The 23,336-nt window shown below is 43.8% G+C and overlaps 1 protein-coding gene across 1 annotated transcript in view; it reads left to right on the top strand.

Annotated features, from left to right (window-relative positions):
- The first annotated feature begins 482 nt into the window (after nt 1–482).
- NEDD9 (neural precursor cell expressed, developmentally down-regulated 9) overlaps nt 483–23,336 on the top strand; it is a 69,484-nt gene continuing 46,630 nt past the window's right edge. Inside the window, exon 1 of the mRNA XM_066623964.1 lies at nt 483–642. Coding sequence (XP_066480061.1) covers nt 631–642 — 12 coding nt within the window. The 5' untranslated portion in view covers nt 483–630. The remainder of the gene's footprint in view (nt 643–23,336) is intronic.

Here is a 23,336-nt window from a genome sequence, read left to right on the forward strand (position 1 = left end):
GGGCCTCTACAGGCAGCACATAGCCTTCTTGCAATTACAGGTATGCATCGTTTAACAACTGTTTGCTTAATGACGGACCACATATATGACTGTGGTCACAGCACAATAAAGATGCTCTTAATGAGGCCGTCAGGTCTCCCACAGCCTGCCACAGAGTGCGTTTTTGCACAACAGAGAGGCTCTTAATGCAAAGAGGCAATCTATCTCCAGTAGCCTGTGCAGCCTGCTAGTGTCTGCTTACACAGCAGAGGCAACAGACTGGATTGAGTGTTCGCTTAATGACCTAGCCGCATAACACCTGGGCACCCTGCCCGTAAGCGGCGCGCCTTCCTGAACCGGAGTCGGGGCGAGCGCGTCCTACCGACTACCAGCTCTCAGGCCAGCGGGTCTGCGCTGCAGCCAATCACCGGGGACTATGCAAATGAGTTCCTCCGCCTGCCCGCTGCAAGCAAAACAATGAGCTCAGAGGCGCTGGGAGCCGAGGCGGGGGAGGGAGGAAGGCTGCACAGCTCTGCGGTGCGGTCTATTTTCATTTTCGCTTAAGGAGGCGTCCGATGGAGGGTCGCGCCCGCGGGGGCTCCGTGCGCTCCGACTGAGTTCGCAGAGAGCCCTCCGAGCAAGCTGGCGAGGATGAAGTACAAGGTGAGGAAACAAAGTTGCCCTCCGCTTCCCTTCCGAGCGGAAAGGCGCGCGGGGGCCCCTTCGAGCCGCTCCTGGAGCCAGCGGTACGTGGGAGGGGGAGCCCCGACCTGAGCCTGTTGGGCTGAGTTCATTTCCCTTGGCTGTCCCTTCAGTGGGCAGCCAGAAGTTTTCTGCGCCATCTGCAAAGAGCTTCTCCGAGCCTCTGGGGTGCAGAAAAATCCTGCCAGCAGGGGTTGGGGCACCGTTCATCTCCCACCCATTTCTAGGTGGCATCCCCCTAGGTGGCTCCTCCTGCCCTCGCTGAGGGGCAAGATACTTGCACCCACTCCCTGCAAAGACAGCTTCAAGTTGTCCTCCTTCAGTCACCACTTGTAGAGTTGCCTCAGGCTGCAATCCTATCCACCCCTTCCTGGGAGTGAGCACCACTGACTTTAAGGGGACTTACTTCTGAGTACACATGCCTAGGCTTGGGCTCCCAGGCTGCAGTCTTACCTGGGAGTAAGCGCCTTTGACTATCATTCTGAGTATACATGCATAGGATTGGGCTCCCAGGTTGCAATCCTACCCACACTTAGGGGGAGTAAGTGTGGGGGGAGTAAGCCCCACTGACTATAAGGGGACTTACTTCTGAGTAGACAGGCATAGGATTGGGCTGTCATGCAATTCGCTTATGCCAGAGTAATTTTGTTAGCTGCCATTAAGATGACAGCTTGCCACCCTGACCCAAAAGCACAGAGCAAGTCCCTTTTGAAACGTCTGCTGTCTAAGTCAGTGAATTACCTAAAAGTTGGTATGGATTTGTCAAAACCCTGCATGTTTTCATCCTGAAGTGTATATTAATTGGGACAATTTAATCGGTGGTCGGGCAGATGTATGCATTTTCAGTGCATAGCTGAAAGGGGAGGGTGTTCAGGACCCATTAAAAGTGTACACTAATATTTTCAAAAGAAGTTATCACTAGTGTAATCAAGGTCACAGTATCACCTTTCACCTTCAGTGTAACTGTGGAGTAATAGCACCTACAATGAAGATAATCTTTTATTTATTACTTCAAAACCTATAACAACCCAACCAAGATCAGGTCTTCTGGTTAAAAAATACTACAATTGGGTTGTCAAGAGGTGTGGACTTGAATGGACCCAGGATTTAACCTTTAAGTATACACAAATGTATGCAGATGATTTGAAGAGCTTCCCCTCCCCCAAGACCCCAGATAGATATTTCATTGTTCTTAAATAAGGTGGTTTTATAGACTTAATTTTATAGAGGAAGGACTTGAGAATATTGGGTTCAAAGTCTTTCTTAGTCATAATGTACCTTGAGTGACTGTGGTCAGGTGCTATCTTGCAGGCTAATCTACTTCACAGCCTTGTACGGTTGACTGATCTCCTTGTACACCAACATGAACTTCTTGGAGTTAACATTTTATCAAATGAGACAAATTGAAAACTGTAGTCTTTTACAGGGGGTGGGGGGGGGAAGATGGAACTTCTTTTAGGGTAGCTGATGAGTTTTACAGAGATACTGCCCATGGAATCAAATGTGTGCAACTATAGACTTGGACATTTCTCTTACCAAGTTGCTTCTGTTCTGTATTTTATTCTAGTTGTACCAAAATACACTTAATATTGAACATAGTGCTTTAAAAGTACTCTGAGCAAAAAACCTGGATGTATTTGGAAAAAATCACCACCACTGTGATTCTGGATCCCTAGGGTCTAAAAAACTCAGTTTCAAGGAACTCTATAGCGTGTATCAGGAAAGTGCTGAAGCAATCAGTCATAACTGTATGCTGATTAAAAATATCTGTGTAGCATACGGTATTGCCCCTGAGGCATTGGATTAGCAAATACATCTACTGTAATATTGTTGTGCTGGACTCCAAAAGGGAGAGGGAAGGAAAGTTTATTTTCTTGCCAAGGAAAAGGAAACCTGTCAAGGTCAACATGAGACCAGAAGAATTAAGAAAGTTTTTTTTTTTTCCTTTACAAGTTATCTGCAACATTTATAATGCTGTGAGTTCATTTGACCCACAGATGATTTTTGTATTGGACTTTTTGTGCAATATGCAGCTCAATGCTAGTTCCAACCTGTAATTACAGCCTGTGGATGCCAGTGCGAAAACAAATAATAATACAAAATAATAAGACTTCATGCCTAAAGGTCTGTATGTTTCCACTTGTATGATGTACATGTGCCTTGTCAGAATTTCCATAAGCTGTAGGGGAATTTAGATGCAGAAATTAATAATGAGCCAAAACAAAGATTACTTTCAAAGTGAAACAGTTACAGGCTGTTATAGAAAAAAAACTTGAAAGACAGCAAGAACAACCATGAATTTAAGGTGTGTTCACACCAGCTCTTTTCCTGCAGTATATCTTGAGAAAAGGCAGGGCTTCACATTTTTAAGCTGATCTAGTTAGCTGATCTTTCTTTGTGTTTTTCACTAACTCTGCCCTGCCTTGATTCTCTAATATGCATAATTCTCTGGATGTTTGAAGCACAGTAGAAAATCAGACATCAAACTTTCCTCTCTCAAGTTCCAGGCTCAGAAGGGGATGTGGGGTCTGGACTCTGACTTTGCATGATGCTTTGGAGATACCCCAAAAGCGTCCAAAACCAGTCAAGATTCATCCAATCTCTAGGCTCAGTCAGTCTCTGATTTCACATTTGTGCTGAAGTTCTGAGTGCCACTAATCAGATGGAGGGATGCTTGGGGCAGTTATGGTAAGAATGGCCTGGGAGAAAGCTTATGCAATTTGTACTACATCTTGGGCAAAATGACTGATTTCTGGTTCAAGACTTTGTGGAGAGAAAGTGATTTTCTCTTTATGGATATGCTCACTGCTGTTTCCAGTGGCAGACTGCAGTCCTACCTGCTGGCAGATGGTGAGGAAGACCAGCCTGTTGTGTTGCTTCCTGGGATGTATATTCACAAATAATTCTTGTACTGCTTTTTTATAGAGGAGGGACAAAGAGCTAGTTTGTTCTCCCAGAAAGAACTGGGTGGTATGAACACATATTTCAGCTTAGCTAGTGCAGCCTGGTCTCGTTCCATCTCTCTAATCAACCTCAGAAGTGTTGGGGGTTTAACTGTCCTTCAGTTTCTATGACAGGACAGTGTTTTGATTGGATGCTTTTTTATAAATAGCCTGTCATTGCTAGGCCATTAATAGTAAGAACTACACTTTCAAACTCCCTGTTACTGTGACTTACAGTACAGTGCTATATAGTGTACACATTTTCTTGGAAGTAAGCCATACTTATGTAGGACTTTCTCTAAGATAAATGTGCCTCACATTGCAACCTTAGGCCATGATGCTGAACATCCTTACTTGATGAAGCAAGTGCTGCTGAAATAACCATTTCTAAGTCTTGTGTGCTTAAGTCTGGGTGCTAACTTGACAACAGCACACTGATAGTAAATGCTAGAAGCAGGAAACCCGCCAGAGAAGCGGTTGGCCCTCTGGATGGTGAGGGAGGGAAAGGGGAGATAAAAGGAGACTTAGAGATGGCAGAGAAATTAAATGAGTTCTTTGCATCTGTCTTCACGGCAGAAGACCTCGGGCAGATACCGCTGCCCGAACGGCCCCTCCTGACCGAGGAGTTAAGTCAGATACAGGTTAAAAGAGAAGATGTTTCAGACCTCATTGATAAATTAAAGATTAATAAGTCACCGGGCCCGGATGGCATCCACCCAAGAGTTATTAAGGAATTGAAGAATGAAGTTGCAGACCTCTTGACTAAGGTATGCAACTTGTCCCTCAAAACGGCCATGGTGCCAGAAGATTGGAGGATAGCAAATGTCTCGCCTATTTTTAAAAAGGGAAAGAGGGGGGACCCGGGAAACTATAGGCCGGTCAGCCTAACATCCATACCGGGTAAGATGGTGGAATGCCTCATCAAAGATAGGATCTCAAAACACATAGACGAACAGGCCTTGCTGAGGGAGAGTCAGCATGGCTTCTGTAAGGGTAAGTCTTGCCTCAAAAACCTTATAGAATTATTTGAAAAGGTCAACAGGCATGTGGATGCGGGAGAACCCGTGGACATTATATATCTGGACTTTCAGAAGGCGTTTGACATGGTCCCTCACCAAAGACTACTGAAAAATCTCCACAGTCAGGGAATTAGAGGACAGGTCCTCTCATGGATTGAGAGCTGGTTGGAGGCCAGGAAGCAGAGAGTGGGTGTCAATGGGCAATTTTCACAATGGAGAGAAGTGAAAAGCGGTGTGCCCCAAGGATCTGTCCTGGGACTGGTGCTTTTCAACCTCTTCATAAATGACCTGGAGACAGGGTTGAGCAGTGAAGTGGCTAAGTTTGCAGACGACACCAAACTTTTCCGAGTGGTGAAAACCAGAAGTGATTGTGAGGAGCTCCAGAAGGATCTCTCCAGACTGACAGAATGGGCAGCAAAATGGCAGATGCGCTTCAATGTCAGTAAGTGTAAAGTCATGCACATTGGGGCAAAAAATCAACACTTTAGATATAGGCTGATGGGTTCTGAGCTGTCTGTGACATATCAGGAGAGAGATCTTGGGGTGGTGGTGGACAGGTCGATGAAAGTGTCGACCCAATGTGCGGCAGCAGTGAAGAAGGCCAATTCTATGCTTGGGATCATTAGGAAGGGTATTGAGAACAAAATGGCTAGTATTATAATGCCGTTGTACAAATCGATGGTAAGGCCACACCTGGAGTATTGTGTCCAGTTCTGGTCGCCGCATCTCAAAAAAGACATAGTGGAAATGGAAAAGGTGCAAAAGAGAGCGACTAAGCTGATTACGGGGCTGGGGCACCTTCCTTATGAGGAAAGGCTACGGCGTTTGGGCCTCTTCAGCCTAGAAAAGAGACGCCTGAGGGGGGACATGATTGAGACATACAAAATTATGCAGGGGATGGACAGAGTGGATTGGGAGATGCTCTTTACACTCTCACATAATACCAGAACCAGGGGACATCCACTAAAATTGAGTGTTGGGCGGGTTAGGACAGACAAAAGAAAATATTTCTTTACTCAGCATGTGGTCGGTCTGTGGAACTCCTTGCCACAGGATGTGGTGATGGCGTCTAGCCTAGACGCCTTTAAAAGGGGATTGGACAAGTTTCTGGAGGAAAAATCCATTATGGGGTACAAGCCATGATGTGTATGCGCAACCTCCTGATTTTAGAAATGGGTTATGTTAGAATGCCAGATGCAAGGGAGGGCACCAGGATGAGGTCTCTTGTTATCTGGTGTGCTCCCTGGGGCATTTGGTGGGCCGCTGTGAGATACAGGAAGCTGGACTAGATGGGCATATGGCCTGATCCAGTGGGGCTGTTCTTATGTTCTTAAATGGGTGTCTAAGAGGCAGTCATGGTCCATTAGTTTCATAGAATTTATTTCAGGAATTAGGAAATGGGAACACACTAGTCTGGCCTAAATATCCATTGCTTAAACACTAAGCTAAGGCTGTAGTCATATTCAAGTTGGGTATGTGGTATGCTTCCTTGATTGCAAAATAATCATTTTGTGGTTAGGAAGCACCTTGACATTTCAGATTCTTCCTCATTGTCAAGAGCTGATCCTATTTCATATACAGCCTCCATCAGAACACAGAAGCATATGAAATGAATTATTTCAATCAGCAAAAACTTTCCATGTTCTGTAATGCTCTTTCACCTTGTCTAGTTAGAACTAAAACTTTGTTATAGGAGACCATTTTATAACTCTATATGGAGCCAGCTAAACAAAGGAAAAGAGAACCATAAAATCTTCCTACCAGTTCAGTGTGTTTACATTTTCTAGGAAGGCTGAAGTATTTGTTTTAACTGTTTACTCATGGCTAATATTCTTAAGCTGAAGTTCACAAATCATTTGCTCTGGAATAATTCTATTGACTTCAGTCACACTACTCTGAAGTTAATTGTTTGGAATGAACCATTTTTCAAAGCTGATGTAACGTGAGGACCAGCTGTTACAACCTTTCTTAAACCATTTCTGCCCAATGTTGCATATATGCATCAGGGACCAAATGTGTACATCTGTGGGCTGGGCAAAAATGGGTTAAATACATTTAATACAAATGGGTTAGATACCTAGAATACATTATGTATACTCTGTGTTTATGTGTGTGTGTGTGTGTGTGTGTGTGTGTGTTCATACAATTAAATCACCTCCTCTCTGTTCATTACTTATGGCTTTGCTTTGAATGTAAAAGACTCAACCAAGTTCTTACTCTGGCAGGAAGCTCAGGAGGTTGGTTTGGGCCAAGTCACTGCTCTTCAACGCCTAGCTTTTCATTGTAAGCCTATGCATGTCTACTCTGAAGTAAGTTCTGTTGAATTCAGTGGCACTTACTACTTCTTAAGCCTGTGAAGGATTGCAGCTTTAGCCTTTTTCATTAAATTAATTCCTCATAGGAATAGTCAAAGCCATGTTTGAGACACTCATTCCACAAGCAGTGTTCCAGCAGATTTGCCATATTTACATATGCCTTGGATAAATATCCTTATAGTTTGTTGAAAATGTGAAATGCTCATTATTTGGGTAAACAATGTACTGCCTTCCAAATGTAAGCCTTCTAACTGGTTGCTATTAGAAAAAGATGTGGAAGAAGAAATGGTTTGCTTGACCATGAAAGGCCTTTCTTAAAGATTGCACATTACATGGTTTGGCTTGTAATGTGCTACATATTACCTGTTGGCTTGTAAAGTTGGCCATATCAAATTCCTTCAGCAGAGTTATAAATTGCTGTTCATGTGTAAGGTAGATGAAGTATGGGTATGTGAAAGGGATACCAGAGTTGGGGGACGATGACCCATCTTCTACAAGGGATGTTTTAGAAGCCTTTGAGGAAGTTGGGAAGTTCTTAGGGACAGTTTTTTTATGGGTGGATCCAAAACCTTCAAGCACCTGAAACAGTATGTGAAATGCCACCTACTCTTCCATGGTGATATACCTTCTTCTGGATTAGTAGAGAGGACCAGGGCAGAAGTATGGTTGAGAGGAGGGTAGTGAGTACTATAGGTCAGCGTTTCTCAACATTTGTCCTCTGCTGAACCACTTCACATGGTCCATCTTTTCGAAGTACATAAGAACATAAGAACAGCCCCACTGGATCAGGCCATATGCCCATCTAGTCCAGCTTCCTGTATCTCACAGCGGCCCACCAAATGCCCCAGGGAGCACACCAGATAACAAGAGACCTCATTCTGGTGCCCTCCCTTACATCTGACATAGCCATTTCTAAAATCAAGAGGTTGTGCATACACATCTTGGCTTGTACCCCGTAATGGATTTTTCCTCCAGAAACTTGTCCAATCCCCTTTTAAAGGTATCTAGGCCAGACGCCATCATCACATCCTGTGGCAAGGAGTTCCACAGACCAACCACATGCTGAGTATAGGAATATTTTCTTTTGTCTGTCCTAACTCTCCCAACACTCAATTTTAGTGGATGTCCCCTGGTTCTGGTGTTATGTGAGAGTGTAAAGAGCATCACTCTATCCACTCTGTCCATCCCCTGCATAATTTTGTATGTCTCAATCATGTCCCCCCTCAGGCATCTCTTTTCTAGGCTAAAGAGGCCCAAGCGCCGTAGCCTTTCCTCATAAGGAAGGTGCCCCAGCCCAGTAATCATCTTAGTCGCTCTCTTTTGCACCTTTTCCATTTCCACTATGTCTTTTTTGAGATGCGGCGACCAGAACTGGACACAATACTCCAGGTGTGGCCTTACCATAGATTTGTACAACAGCATTATAATATTAGTCGTTTTGTTCTCAATATCTTTTCTAATGATCCCAAGCATAGAATTGGCCTTCTTTACTGCCGCCGCACATTGAGTCAACACTTTCATCGACCTGTCCACCACCCCCCCCAAGATCTCTCTCCTGATATGTCACAGACAGCTTAGAACACATCAGCCTATATGTGAAGTTTTGATTTTTTGCCCAAAGGTGCGTGACTTTACACTTACTGACATTGAAGCGCATCTGCCATTTTGCTGCCCATTCTGTCAGTCTGGAAAGATCCTTCTGGAGCTCCTCACAATCACTTCTGGTTTTCACCACTCGGAAAAGTTTGGTGTCATCCGCAAACTTAGCCACCTCACTGCTCACCCCTGTCTCCAGGTCATTTATGAAGAAGTTGAAAAGCACCAGTCCCAGGACAGATCCTTGGGGCACACCGCTTTTCACTTCTCTCCATTGTGAAAATTGCCCATTGACACCCACTCTCTGTTTCCTGGTCTTCAACCAGTTCTCAATCCATGAGAGGACCTGTCCTCTAATTCCCTGACTGTGGAGATTTTTCAGTAGTCTTTGGTGAGGGACCATGTCAAACGCCTTCTGAAAGTCCAGATATATAATGTCTATGGGTTCTCCCGCATCCACATGCCTGTTGGCCTTTTCAAAGAATTCTATAAGGTTTGTGAGGCAAGACTTACCCTTACAGAAGCCATGCTGATTCTCCCTCAGCAAGGCCTGTTCGTCTATGTGTTTTGAGATCCTATCTTTGATGAGGCATTCCACCATCTTACCCGGTATAGATGTTAGGCTGACTCGCCTATAGTTTCCCGGGTCCCCCCTCTTTCCCTTTTTAAAGATAGGCGTGACATTTGCTATCCTCCAATCTTCTGGCACCGTGGCTGTTTTGAGGGACAAGTTGCATATCTTAGTCAAGAGATCAGCAACTTCATTCTTCAATTCCTTAATAACTCTTGGGTGGATGCCATCAGGGCCCGGTGACTTATTGATCTTTACTTTATCAATGAGGTCTGAAGCATCTTCTCTTTTAACCTCTATCTGACTTAATTCCTTGGTCAGAAGGGGCTGTTTGGGCAGCGGTATCTGCCCGAGGTCTTCTGCCGTGAAGACAGATGCAAAGAACTCATTTAATTTCTCTGCCATCTCTAAGTCTCCTTTTATCTCCCCTTTCCCTCCCTCACCATCCAGAGGGCCAACCGCTTCTCTGGCAGGTTTCCTGCTTCTAATGTATTTGAAGAAGCTTTTATTATTCCCCTTAATGTTGCTGGCCATGCATTCCTCATAGTCTCGCTTGGCCTCCAGTATCACCTTCTTACATTTCTTTTGCCACAGTTTATTCTTTTTATTCTCCTCATTAGGGCAAGACTTCCATTTACGGAAAGAAGCTTCCTTGCCCTTCACAGCCTCTCTAACTTGGCTGGTTAGCCATGCGGGCACCCTCCTGGATTTAGTGGAGCCCTTCTTTCTTTGTGGTATACGCCTCTGCTGGGCCTCTATTACTGTTGTTTTAAGCAGCCTCCATGCACTCTGGAGAGATTGGACTCTTTTTACCTTCCCTTTCAACCTCCTTCTAACCAGCCTCCTCATTTGAGGGAGTATGAGTATAATCACCAGTTACTTTTGGGTTGGAAGGCCAGATGTGATATGATGTGACAAACACTGGTAAGAGGCTCAGGGTAAAGGGGGGGAGGCTTTTTCAAGCACGGAAAGGCATGCTTTGAGCTCTGCGTCTTGAGCACAGCCTCCTTCCACTGTTCGTTGCATCACGTTCCTGGTCTCACTGCTGGGTGGCAGGTGTCCAGGAGTCCCATGAGTATCACCAGACACCACCTCAAGTATCACTGGTTGAGAAACACTGCTCTAGGCGAAACAGTTGCAGTCAGGGCAAGTGCCCCCTGAGGCAGCTACCTCAATTGGCCTTATCAACAGACTAGCCCTATTTTGTAGACATACTGCAAAGCAGCAGCACTATAAGCCTCTGTTCCATTGACCTAGAAGTAAAGTCATTTTCAGGTCTGCAATTACAGGGCTGTTAAGGAACACGTACCATGCCAGAGTTTTGTGAGTGCTCCCACAAGTCATGCCCATGGGGGAAAAGGGTTACATAGGAAAGATTTTATATCGGTTTCTTCTTGCAAGCCTCTCCTATGTTCTGACTTGCCAAAGTCTGATGCGCAGAGGTGTTGGCATATAAATCCTACTCACTCTGTAATTTTTTCTTATGGGAGCGACTTGTGGGTACACTCCCAAGACAGAAAATTGTAACTTGGGAGTATTCTACATTTTGAGATACCATTGTCAGCTGAAAGGGGCATAGTTGGAAGGATCTGGCCAAAGCAGAACAAATTAAGGCACGGCTTGGCCTTGAACTGATACATGTAACAAACTGGATGGGGAGAAATGCTCTGAAATAATTTTCAGTTTAAACAATGTGATTCTAAGGCAAATTTTTTGGGGGGTGCTAGTATCTGCATAGAAAAATGCAGCAATAGGGCAATTCCTTTTGACCTTGGAGAGGTTGGCTGGGTACCGAATTAAGAAAACCACACGTTATTGCACAATCTGAATATTTTCAGATTGTAGGGACGTTTTGACAAGTGCAGTTTGTCAGACAAGGGTGGAAAAGCTTCACCTGTTGAGAGATTTTACTTCTGAGCAGCCCTGAAAGATACTGGAGATCTGCCACTGTGGGCTTAACTTTTCCAGGCTTAGTCAACACGCACACACACAGGTACTACTATACAGATGTGAAATATGTAATACTTGCAGGCTGGAAATGCTGAATACGGCAATTGGCTGCGGAGCCTTCAGAACCATTGTTTTGTGAAATGTCATATTCAGCTTTCCCTCAGATAAGAAAAATGGATGATGGCCATCTATGAAGATGTCATCCAAGAAGACATTTAGCCCAGTATATTTTGGGTGGATGTGGTTCTCTGAGGCCAAAGCCTCCCCCTTCACTCTCAGTTCTGCTACATGAACTTTTTTTAATGATAACCTGGTACCTTCTGCATTTGCAACTGAGTAATGGCCCTCCTGCTTAAGACCTGTATTTTTAGAATTCTTCTTTTTTTTAAAACCTCACTTGAAACATATTTTCTCCATTATTTGCACTTTCAGGTCTAAGCGTAACTGTGGCTTCATGTTTTCTAACTGACAGGTACATAGGTGATGAAGATAAACTTGTGCTACTTGTTGCTTGTACTCAGGGAACTCCAAACATTTTGGCACAAGGGCTGCATCATGTGTCTGACACAATGTTGAGGGCTGGAAAATAAATACATACATACAGGGAGAACCAGTGATTGAATACACTAAGTGGGTGGGGGTGGAAGGCGCAGAGGACAAAATGGACTTGCACAGGAAGAGGGGAATAGATTTTGAAAAAGCATCAAGCAACCTATGATGCAAATCTCAAACATCTTTTGTCTCCGTTTCTGCTCCATTTTAAGTTTAACGAACATTGTATTCCAGGTCTCTTGGCATTGTTTTGTATCTCATTCAGACACTAGAAGTGCTGAATGTGGTATATACCTGGAAGTGCGTCTTTTGAGTTATTTTTAACCCCTGAGAGGATGGGGTACCTTGGGGGCTGGATCAAATCCTCTGGAGGGCTGGGTTTGGTGCCCGGGCCAGGGTTTGGAGACCTCTGCTCGTACTGTCCTGTACAAATGAACCAGCATGTAGGCTGGCTGTGACATATTGGGGCTGAGGGAGTTCTCTGGAAGGAAAGGGCTGTAAGCATTTAACAGTCAGAAACAAAACTGACTAGAGAGGCAGTTCATGTTAAACAGGGCAGGGGTTTTCTGTGTCCGTCACCACTGCAGAAAGTATGTGATACTGATTATCTATTTTTAGGTAATTTGTAGGAAAGGAAGGAACCTAAACCAATTGGTTAGTAATGCCTACCATTTGGGCTGCAGTGGGGCCTTAAATACAAAGTGTGCATGCCAAGGCAAACAAAATAGTGTCACTGGGAAGAATTACTGTATTTCTAACCATAAATACTTGCAAAAAACTGTCTATAACCAAGGCAATGAAAGACCTGAAGCATTTAGCTATGTAAAAGGAAAAAGAATGGCATGTACTTTGCTGACCAGAACTCCACGGTTGTGTTTATTCCTGACATTCCTGGCATTTCCCTATGACTGTCGAGATACAAAGTGTGGTAAATGAGATTTGTAAAACTGCAATAATACTTTTTAAAAGTCCTGCTATCACAAAGCGGTTCTAGCTAGCGACGTTTAGACTTTTCTGGTTGCCTAATATTTAAAGATATCCTGAGTCAAGAGAGGAAAAATAACAAAAGAAGCTCTTGGTCACTGTTTGTAGTAGTCTGTAATAAGTTCGGCACGCTATAGTTCTCCGGTAACAGCATTGCATCCTGATGAAGTGGATGCAAGATGAATGTTCAGCCCATTATGAGGAGTCTGTTTTAGCATGAGTGAACAGAACAAATGCAAACTAAAGAGGATCCCCCCTGCTTTTTAATATCATGATTGATGCCATTATGAGGAAAGCATTTGAGGACAGGAGCGGAGTTCATTATGACGTAAAGAATTTCCTGACCAACTTGATGTTTGCAGATGATAGTGCCATATTTGCCGAGACAGATGCAGACGTCACTGACATCCTTTACCACATTGCCCATATCACCCAATCCTACAGCCCAAGAAGTAATGTGGATAAGACCAAAGTTATGACCACAGATGGATCACAGACCAACATTCACCTTGATGGAGTCCAAATTGAGCAGGTCAAATACCTGGGATTGCTGATACAGGAGAAAAAAGGGGCACCCTCACTGAGGTCTACAGCAGGATTGTCCAGGCAACAGTAGCATTTGCCTTGCCCAAATTGTGCCTCTGGAAGAAGGTCAGTATCTCCATCAAGACCAAAATTTGCCTTTTTTGAACACTGATCCTGCCAATTCTCATGTATGGATTGGAAAAATGGACTCTGCTCAAATCAGACATGAACAAGCTCAAAGTCTTCCAAACGTGATGCTTGAGACAGATCCTGGGTGTCTTTCTTTGTGATCATCATCATCATAACGAGATAATTCAGATAAGGTGTGATCATCAACAATCAGTTGAAGAACAATGCAGAATGAACACCAGTCAGCTGCCACACGAGCTCCTCTGGCGAGAATCCTACTGGAGGATTCAACAGGCAGCACCAAAGAAAACATGGCTGAAACACATTGAAGATCTGAGGAACCAGCAATTGACTGTCGACAAGCCTAGGAATACTGCCAGCTATCGCCAAAAGTGGAAGCATGTCGTGAATGGCACATTAATCCCAGCAGCACCTACAACAATTGGTTACCAGCTAAGGGCTAAAGAAGAAGAAAGATTATAAACTCCTATGAATTTACTTGTATTTTTTGTGTATTATTGAGAGATTTTACCAACTCAGAGAGAACATGAAGCTTATTCTACAGAACAGCTATGATTGATCATATTCACACTATATAAAGAACAATTTTTATTGGATAGAAATCTGCCTAACTTGGTCTGTTATTCTTTTTAAGCCATAGAAATTGCCATCAATATTTTCAAGAATTTAATTATCTATCCCCAGCCTATATCTGCTATAATTTTCAAGTGCGAGAAACTACAGTTAATAAAATTTCAGTTGTGAAACACAGTATGCAGAGGCTGATAAGAGTGAACTTTTTGTCTCCAGGGAAGAGGCCAATTCCTGCTGTTTGAAGTTTGTGTTTTATACCCATTCATTCATTCATTCATTCATTCATACAACCAGGCTGGATTAGCATGCTCCAAAAGTAAAAGAGAACTAAGAATGGATTTAGCCTACATGAATGTAGTCAGCATATTAAGAGACCTTTCTTAAGATGTGCCCCATTGACTGGGAAGTGGAAATTTCAGCGGGAAGCCCTGTGACTCATACAGAGAGACAATAGCCTTTGAGGAATGCTTCAAAATCGTGGGAATAAGTCTAGATTCCCAGTGAATGCTATCTAGCTCACTTGATTTTTTTTTTTAACCATGGAGAATTGGGGACATGTTGCTTAATCCATAGGTTCAAATAAGCCATATATGCAGAAAGAGTTTTAACAGAAAGTAGATTTGTGCCTTCATTCTTTCCCCTGCCTATAAGTTTTCACATAATTGTCTCACTTGACAAGAAGATGCTATGGGGATATTGTTTCCTCTTCTCTGTGTGGAAGTTTAGCACGGTTATGAAATTGTGTGGTGACCCTCTCCATTTCAACTGGTTGCATCAAATTATTATGTTTCACAAAATGAGAACTGGTCTCCCTTGATTATTCAGAGAGTTGGCTGTTTTTGGTGTCTGATAAGACTTTTCTGTAACATTGATTACTACCATGTTGACCATGGTTTACATATTGAAGTTCAGGCCAAACTTATGTGTCAGGACTCAGTCTCAAATTCATTGAGGAAAATACAGTTAAAAGAATAAAAGGGGCTGTTCTTATGTTCTTATGTTCTTATGTAATATAGTTGTTTCAATTCTAGCTAAGATTTATGGTTTTTTCCATTCTGGCTTTACCCAAGGGGTGTCTAGAACATTTTAAATTCTTGACTATATGATGACTTGTGAAGTGCATATTTATGCTCAAAGAAGTCCTGTTGAGTTTATTTCAGTTTACTCCCTAGCAAACGTGCTTAAGGTTGCAGCAATAATGTCTATCAACACTTATGGCTGATTCACTCAGTACTGAATTTTTTTTTCCTCCACGTATGTAATCCTGGCCTTCTGGGGGTATATGAAGCAATGTATGGCGTGAACTTTTCACAGGTTGAGGCATTTCCAAATTTGCTCCTTGTAGTGCCAGCTAATTACTGCTGTACCACTTGTGGCCCCATACAGAATTGCACTATTCCTTCCAAACCACAGAAGTACAGCTTGTTGTAGGGATACGGTATACTAACCCACTTCCTTTTCCAATCCTGTGTCTGTTGTGGCGTCTTTTATCTGGGCAAGAGTGCTACAATGGAACAGTATCGCTAACAGCAGTCCACACCTGTGCTCTCTCTACCGGTGTACCATTATTCTCATTGTTCATGGATTTTTCCCTCATGAATTAAAGCAGTTATTTAACCATGGGGGAAATAGAGATCACAGCAGGTGATTGGTGATGTCTTATGATCCCCCCCCCCCAAAGTGAATGAACAAGGTATGACAATCTTGGACTAAACACACTGCCTGGAAAAGCCCAGAGTCTGCACCCTACCTTGCTGCTACAGACAGGAATACAACCACCACCAGCAAATTAGATAACAAAAGACAAGGATCAAAGAGACAGGTACCAAATGAGTGTCTTTGGGGATAATAGTCCATAACTGAGTGCCACCCTAGAGAAGACCCTATCCCTCATAGCCATCAGAAGGGGGACATCCAGATCAGAATCTCAGTGATAGCCACAGTCTTGTTGGCATCCTTCAGTCTCGGAAGACTATGGTATTGCGCTCTGAATAGTGATCTGGAACAGAGTGTCCTCTCCAGTGCGCGAAGCCTGGGTAAAGTAGATATGGAGGATAGACTGTTACTCATGCAGCAAATCCCCCCCCTCCACGTCGCTGAAATGGTCCAATGGAAAGGCAGAAGCCAGTACGGTTGGTTCCAGCGACATCGCAGGAGTTGCCAGAACGTGACTGTGTTCAGCCATGAACTGCCTCAGGGACTCCAGCTCCGGATTTTGCCTCGAGGTTGTCTCCTGAAGCCTTTTCCATAACTGGATGTAGCCACAAGGCAGTGGAAGTCTGGGATCAGAGTTTTCCTTCTCTCAGATGAGCTGCCTTCCCAGGCTGACAAGTCCCATCTACCCGGTGGCTGTTTAGTCGCCTCTTACGACAAGTACAGCCCCTGGGGGCTGGGGATAAGAATAGGCCCTCAGTTTTGGCTGTAGCCACAGTGAATGGCTGGATTCATAAGGGAGAAGGTGTTTCTCTAGATAGCCTGCTATTGTGTGAGCATTGGTAAGAGGGTTCTTAGCATCTCTTCAACCATATTTGTATTAGTTTCCCCCCATTACTATAGGGTAAGCTTGTGTGAAGTTCATTTTGTACAGAATACCACTTTGGGAAAACATATCTTAAGCCTGGAGGGTTTCAACCCACAAAACAATTCAATGTTGAATTTGCTTTTGTTTCTCTGATCCTCATATTGTTTTTCTAGTCTGCAAGTTTGCCTTGCAGCACCCAGTGTTCAATCTCCTTTCACCAGAAATGTCAGTGATTGCCTGAGGGAATGAAGTTAGGTTTTCCATATGCTTCTGGTTTGGGGTGTGGTAGGGTTTAAATCATAGTGAGATCATACTTGGTTTGCTTTGTTCCCTACCCCGTTACCTCTCTTGTTGGTTGTTTTCCATTACTCAGAATGTACCTGAAGGATGCCTCAATCTTAAAAGAGAGCCCCTTTCACTTTCAGATTTTAAAAACGTAATCCTGAGGAAATGTGTGTAGGGAGACGGCTAACTATATATGGATACAGTTCTGTGAGCTTGTTTGTGGAGTTTCCAAAGGCTAGACTAGTCTGTGCATGGAGGCAGAGAGGGTGTGGTGTGCCCTTCTACAAGGATCTGTAAGGGCACTTCACTACAGCATTGCTAATGTTCCACTGGAAATCTCCATGGAATTCTGGAAATGTGATCAGAGAGCCACAAAAGCCTCATTGCCTGCCCCTTCTGGGTATCTTAACAGGTCCATCTAGAATCCTAGATGGTGTATCTACAATACCATGTGCCTGAGGTTCAGCATCACAGCAAAGGTACATAGAAATCAGTTGTTTAGAAGGTACCAGAAATTCCTCAGATCCTTAGCAAAATCAAGTCCACGTTGGCTGTCTGACACATTAACCCACATAAGGCACAGCATAGTGTGCCAAAAGCAGAGGAAAGGAGCAGACAGCTCCAAACAGCCGATGATGTCTTGGGTAAAAGCAGAGTGTTGTTTATATTATGGCACTTTTCCTCTCCCGCCTTGACATGTGGACCCATTCCCATAGACGAGTGGGATCTCTTAATATGTGGACGGTCAGAGGCGTGGGTGTGGTTAGCGATGCGTGAGGGTCAGGGTATGATGTACTGGTTTTGAAACAACAGTGTGAGAAAACAAAAGAAAACTCCACCCTGAAATCTGTTTTGAGTTTTGAAGTTGTGGTTCACAGGCATTTTAAATGAGTAACAATCCTGTAAGCAAACAAACAAGCCAACATTCCAACCTTTATCCAGACTAGTATAGCTTTTAATGTGTTATTAATTAATGCACAGTTTTCAGACCCGTGATCCTTGTGAGACTTCGTATGGAATGCTAGTAAGGGACTCCACAAAATCTTGGATGTTCATACCCATGAAAGGCTGATTCACACAGATGACTTTCAGAATGATAGCTCTTGAAAAGACATTTGTGCAGGCTGACAAACTGTTCCTGTGAAGTGGCTCCCTGTTCACTTTTCCACCACTCCAATATGACCTCTCTTTTACAGAGTTGTGTTGACATATTTGTTACTGCACATTGGGGAGAGGAGAGATCATAGGAAGCTATCTTATACTGAGTCAGACTCTTGGTCCATCTGGCTCAGTGTCATTGACACTGAATGCTAGTGGCTCTCCAGGGGTTTAGACAGGAATGTTTCTGGGATATGCCAGAGATATGCCAAACCTGGAACATTTTGCATGCAAAGCATGTGCTCTACCACTGTCTCAACCTCTTCCCATGATTATCATTCTTTTCTGGAAAAATGAACCAAATTTGTTCCATTTTCACTTTATTCTGAAATGAATGCTTGCCACAACAATTGGAGGACTCTGAACAAAATGAATGGTAGGTACCATTCACTAAGGGGTAGCTTACTTGCAGCTCAACAGCAGTGCTAGGCTTGCTTTCTTTTTAAACATTTTTTTACACTTTAAACATGTGGCGCTGGGATCAGAGCTCCTTTCCCAGTGGCCACCAATTGTTTTTCCTGCCACAATGTCCTGGACTTTGGGTCAGTGTCACAAAACATGGTGGCTTGCACTGGCAGATGTCAATTATTTTCTGCCACAGTTCTCTGTCTCACACAATGTCCAATACGTTGTAGCTGCAGCAAATTCACAGTTTTCCCCCCACTTCCTAAATGCTTTTCCATGTACACATGCATGCAGGAGGGTAGAAACCGCATGTCATTTTCTTGACTTCTAAAGAGCTAATAAAAAGAAGGAAAGGATAGCAAGACAGAGACTGACGTGGGATAGCAAAGGATATGCCCATGTGAAGCATGGAGCTGTGCCATTAGCAGGAGGGAAATATAACACAGCACCTGTTATTCCAGCAAATGAATATGCTGTGAGGAAATGTATGGGTATTATATCCTTCTCCTATTAAAGGAGATTGACAAAAAGAAGAAGTGTACCTTCAACGTTAAAAATACAGGATATAAGGCAGCAAGATCGCACAACAGTTCCAAAGATGAAGAAAGTATGAAACTGGCTCTAATTCAGTGTTTCTCAACCAGTGGTATGGGTACCACCAGTGCTACTTGAGGTGGTGTCTGGTGGTACTCGCAGGACCCCTGGTCCCCTGCTGCCCGACAGAGAGACCAGGAATGTGACACATGAAACAAAAGAGGCTCAGCTAAGTGGGCAGAGCTCCAAAACATGATTTTCCACGCTTGAAAAAGCCTTCCTGTCCACCCTGAGCCTTTTACTGGTGTTTGTCACATTATATCTGGCCTCCCAACTCAGAAGTAACTAGTTACATCCGATGGTACTTCGAATAGGTGGACCGTGTTAAGTGATACAGTGGAGAACAAACCTTGAGAAACACTGCTCTAATTCATCTCCACATTGACTGCAAAGAAAGCGCATATGTTAAGTAGGAGCCAATGGTCAGCATGCCTTCACAGGATGAGTCCTGAAGTCTGAATCATCTGTGCACCGCATCATCATCTTGAATGGGACTCTGAAACATCTGGAGTCTAATTATTTCGTTGGCTATGTGCCTGCCACACCTTTAAGATTAGACTGACGTTGCCTGGTTAATCTTGGAAATGAATTTCAGACATCATGCCAAGAGAAAAAGTGCAACTGGCAGACTTCTTACTAAAGCAAAGTTAAGTAGATTTTGGGAGGGGGGGTAACAATTCCCAGCAAGAATGTATTCTGCATTTTTTTCTTCTATTGTTTGAGATGAATAACTTCACAATAGGATATTCAGGTCCATAACATATAGTGAAGCAGTGTAGACCGTGTCAGCTCGGGGGAACAGTGACTTGAGATACTTGCTTTTCTCCTACGCAGGCCAAAATTTTTCCACACTCTGTTGCCTCCAGACAGCTTGGCAGTGCTGGTGTACTTTGAGACTGGCAGTCTGTACCCTAGAGATGCACAGGAATGAAGTGGCGGGTTTTCAGGACTCTGTGCCTTCTCATGGTTCCTGCCAAGGCTTGGAAGCCTTCACTTTTTATTTGCATTAAAAACATATCTTTCAGTAGGGTGGGGGAAGGGAAAATGCCATACTTCCAAATCAAGTGCACTACTGGTATTATTTTTGGCAGATGTATTCTGCAAAGGACCTCTCGTTTCAGAAAACCCTTTGACATCTTCTTCTTGTCTCTTTGTTTATTTATATTTATAGAATGTCAGCTAGGAAGAATGACCTTGTGAAGAAATGGCTGTATTTCCACTCAGTATTTGATAGAAATAATGGAGATTTGGCAATACTATACTCTTAGACTGATTATTTGCAAACATCTACACATATTCCTTGTGGCTTTGGATAAATACCATTACGATTATGCCACTTTTTAGAAGCTGCTCATTATCTTCTTTTTGGCCACTGTTTTACTCTATATTTCTATGGCTAAAGTAATTTAGATGACACCTTAACAATATTCTACTGTACATTGGGAAGATCCAGGGTGTTCTCATTGACAAATGACCTTTCCCATTGATGGGGAGTACTGTACTCACATATGCTGAGATAGTTGTCACACAGAGCCAGAATGTGATAATGGTGTGCATCCTTTATAAACACAATCAGAAGAATTCAAAGCCAGTTTGGGGGCTTATAATATTGCTATCTGTATGTTGAGATCTAAACAGTCGTAGTTCTCACAGAGCCTTCTACTTTCAACAGACAGATTTGTTACATGCAGTGCTTCAGTAGCTTTCCTCCTCAAGAGTATAATACAATAGACACTTTATCCCAGGGCTGGGGGATGAGAGAAGTTGAAAGGGGGGGAGGGAAGCTGAAGTTTAAAAAGAACTGACAAAAGCTGCCTGCCAGATCTCAGACTCTAGATGTTCATTGTCAACTGTTCATTGTCACAATACAGCATGACCTTCACTCTGTTTGTCCTCTGAACCTGTTTTACTCCTTGATATTTCTTGGCATTACTTTTAGAACACAGTGCATTTTCACCTTGCTCTTCTCTTTCTCTAGCAAATTTGTTCACACAAGTTAGTAGCCTGTAATGTTTTTTAATTGTTTGCCTGACCATGCATGCCTCTGCTAGTCATTTGTGGTTCACCAAGGACTTGGGGGTTGTATTTAAATACAAACTATATTTTAATGTATAAAAACTTTTCTTTTCCTGCTCACTTGGAGGTGACTTTTGCTTCCGTCACTGATGCTCAGGTGAGTGGCTATTGAAAAGCTTGCTCTCTGGGTTATTTCACACAAATGTTTGTAGCAGATGACTACACATAGAGGCACCTTCCTTGCAGCTGCATGTTTTGTGGAGAAGGCAACCTGTGTATGGATTGCTCATGTAAACTGAATGTTCCCATGTTCTCATAAATTCAGATGGGGCGGGATTGCTTAAATGCACAAGTTCTGTTACCATTAATGTGGGTACCAGCCCTGCATCAGCTAATCTCATGATGGTGATTAGACTTGGACCTTGGAGACTTGGATCGAGATCCTCCTTGGATCAAGATCAGCCACAAATGTGGGTGACCTCTCTGAGTGAAAGTTGACTTGCCTCATAGTATTGTTGTGAGGGGTCAGCAGAGGAAACCGTCTATGGTGCATAGGACATCTTGGAGGAAAAGCAGGATTTTTTTTTTCATGTGTGTGTATATATATCTTTTGCCTGAATGTTCACTGACAAGACATGATTCTGAGGCATATTTCTAATATTATCTTCATTATTGCTCATTGGGGTGGAGTGAAGGACTGATGCTTAAGTGTTGTCTGAGGCCCACTAGTTTGTGGTCAAGGTAAAATTTGACTTTATGGTTTAAGCACAAGATAAACATTCTGTGCCAGAGTATATCAAATTTAAGAAAGTTAGAATGTGTGAAGTGCTGTTGATCTATTTGCATAATTCTGCTTCTGCTCATTATGAAGAGTGCCCCAAAATCCCAATGCTGGGCACTGACTCCACACCCCAAATATATGTAATACTAGTCCCTCATCATAGAGCCCCAACATAGAGTCTCTTGGAGACATCCAAGATCAAAGCACTGGCACCAGCTCGACCTGATCCTCACCAGACGCTCCAGCCTTCCCAGCATCAAGATCACACGCAGTTATCATGGTGCTGCCTGCGACACTGACCACTCCCTGGTGTGCAGCAGAGTGAAACTGCAAACAAAGCGACTGTATCACACGAAAAAGGAAGGAAGACCTCGCATTGATACCAGCAAGACCCGGGATCAGAGAAAAGTGGAGGAATTTGCACAAGCGCTTGAGGAATCTCTTCCAGGCCCGGCCGATGCAAACGCATCCAACAGATGGGAACATTTCAAGAATACCGTTTACAACACCGCCTTGTCCATATTCGGCAAGAAGACCAACAAGGCGGCAGACTGGTTTGAAGCCCACTCTGAGGAGTTGACACCAGTCATTGAGGAAAAGAGGAGAGCTCAAGCAGCATACAAGGCCTGTCCCAGTGAGCACAACCTGCAGGTCCTCCGAACTGCTCGCAGCAAAGTCCAACAGACTGCCAGGAGATGTGCTAACGACTACTGGCTCCAGCTCTGTTCCGAGATACAGATAGCAGCTGACACGGGCAACATCAAGGGGATGTATGATGGTATCAAGCAGGCCCTAGGTCCAACACAGAAGAAAATTGCCCCTCTGAAGTCTGCCACAGGCGAGGTCATCCAGGATCGGGCACAGCAGATGGAACGCTGGGTGCAGCACTACTCTGAGCTATATTCCAGAGAAAATGTAGTCACCGAAGAAGCACTGAACAACATTGAGTGCCTGCCTGTGCTGGAAGAGCTTGACAGTGAACCAACCCTAGAAGAACTTCACGTGGCCCTGGACTCCCTTGCCTTTGGCAAGGCACCTGGAAAAGACAGCATCCCTGCTGAAGTCCTAAAATGCTGCAAAGAAATCATCGTCACTGAGCTGCATGAAATCCTCTGTCTCTGCTGGAGAGAAGGTGGAGTACCTCAAGACATGAGGGATGCAAACATCATCACGCTGTACAAGAACAAAGGTGACAGGGGTGACTGCAACAACTACCGCGGCATCTCTCTCCTTAGCGTTGTAGGAAAGCTGTTTGCCCGAGTTGTACTAAAGAGGCTCCAGGTACTTGCAGAGAGCGTCTATCCAGAATCGCAGTGTGGATTCCGAGCCAACAGGTCCACCACTGATATGGTATTCTCCCTTAGACAACTGCAGGAGAAATGCAGGGAACAACGACAGCCACTCTTTATAGCCTTCATAGATCTCACAAAGGCTTTCGACCTGGTCAGCAGAGACGGCCTCTTCAAGATTCTCCCCAAGATTGGATGTCCACCCAGGCTCCTCAGCATCATCAGATCTTTCCACAAGGACATGAAGGGCACTGTTGTCTTCGATGGCTCCACATCAGACCCTTTTGACATCCGAAGCGGAGTGAAGCAGGGCTGTGTTCTTGCACCAACCTTGTTTGGGATTTTCTTCGCTGTCCTGCTGAAGCAGGCCTTTGGAACTGCAACAGAAGGCATCTATCTCTGGACCAGATCAGACGGAAAGCTCTTCAA

Source organism: Tiliqua scincoides, chromosome 4 (assembly GCF_035046505.1).
Source record: "Tiliqua scincoides isolate rTilSci1 chromosome 4, rTilSci1.hap2, whole genome shotgun sequence".
In the NCBI taxonomy this organism is placed as follows: Eukaryota; Metazoa; Chordata; class Lepidosauria; order Squamata; family Scincidae; genus Tiliqua; species Tiliqua scincoides.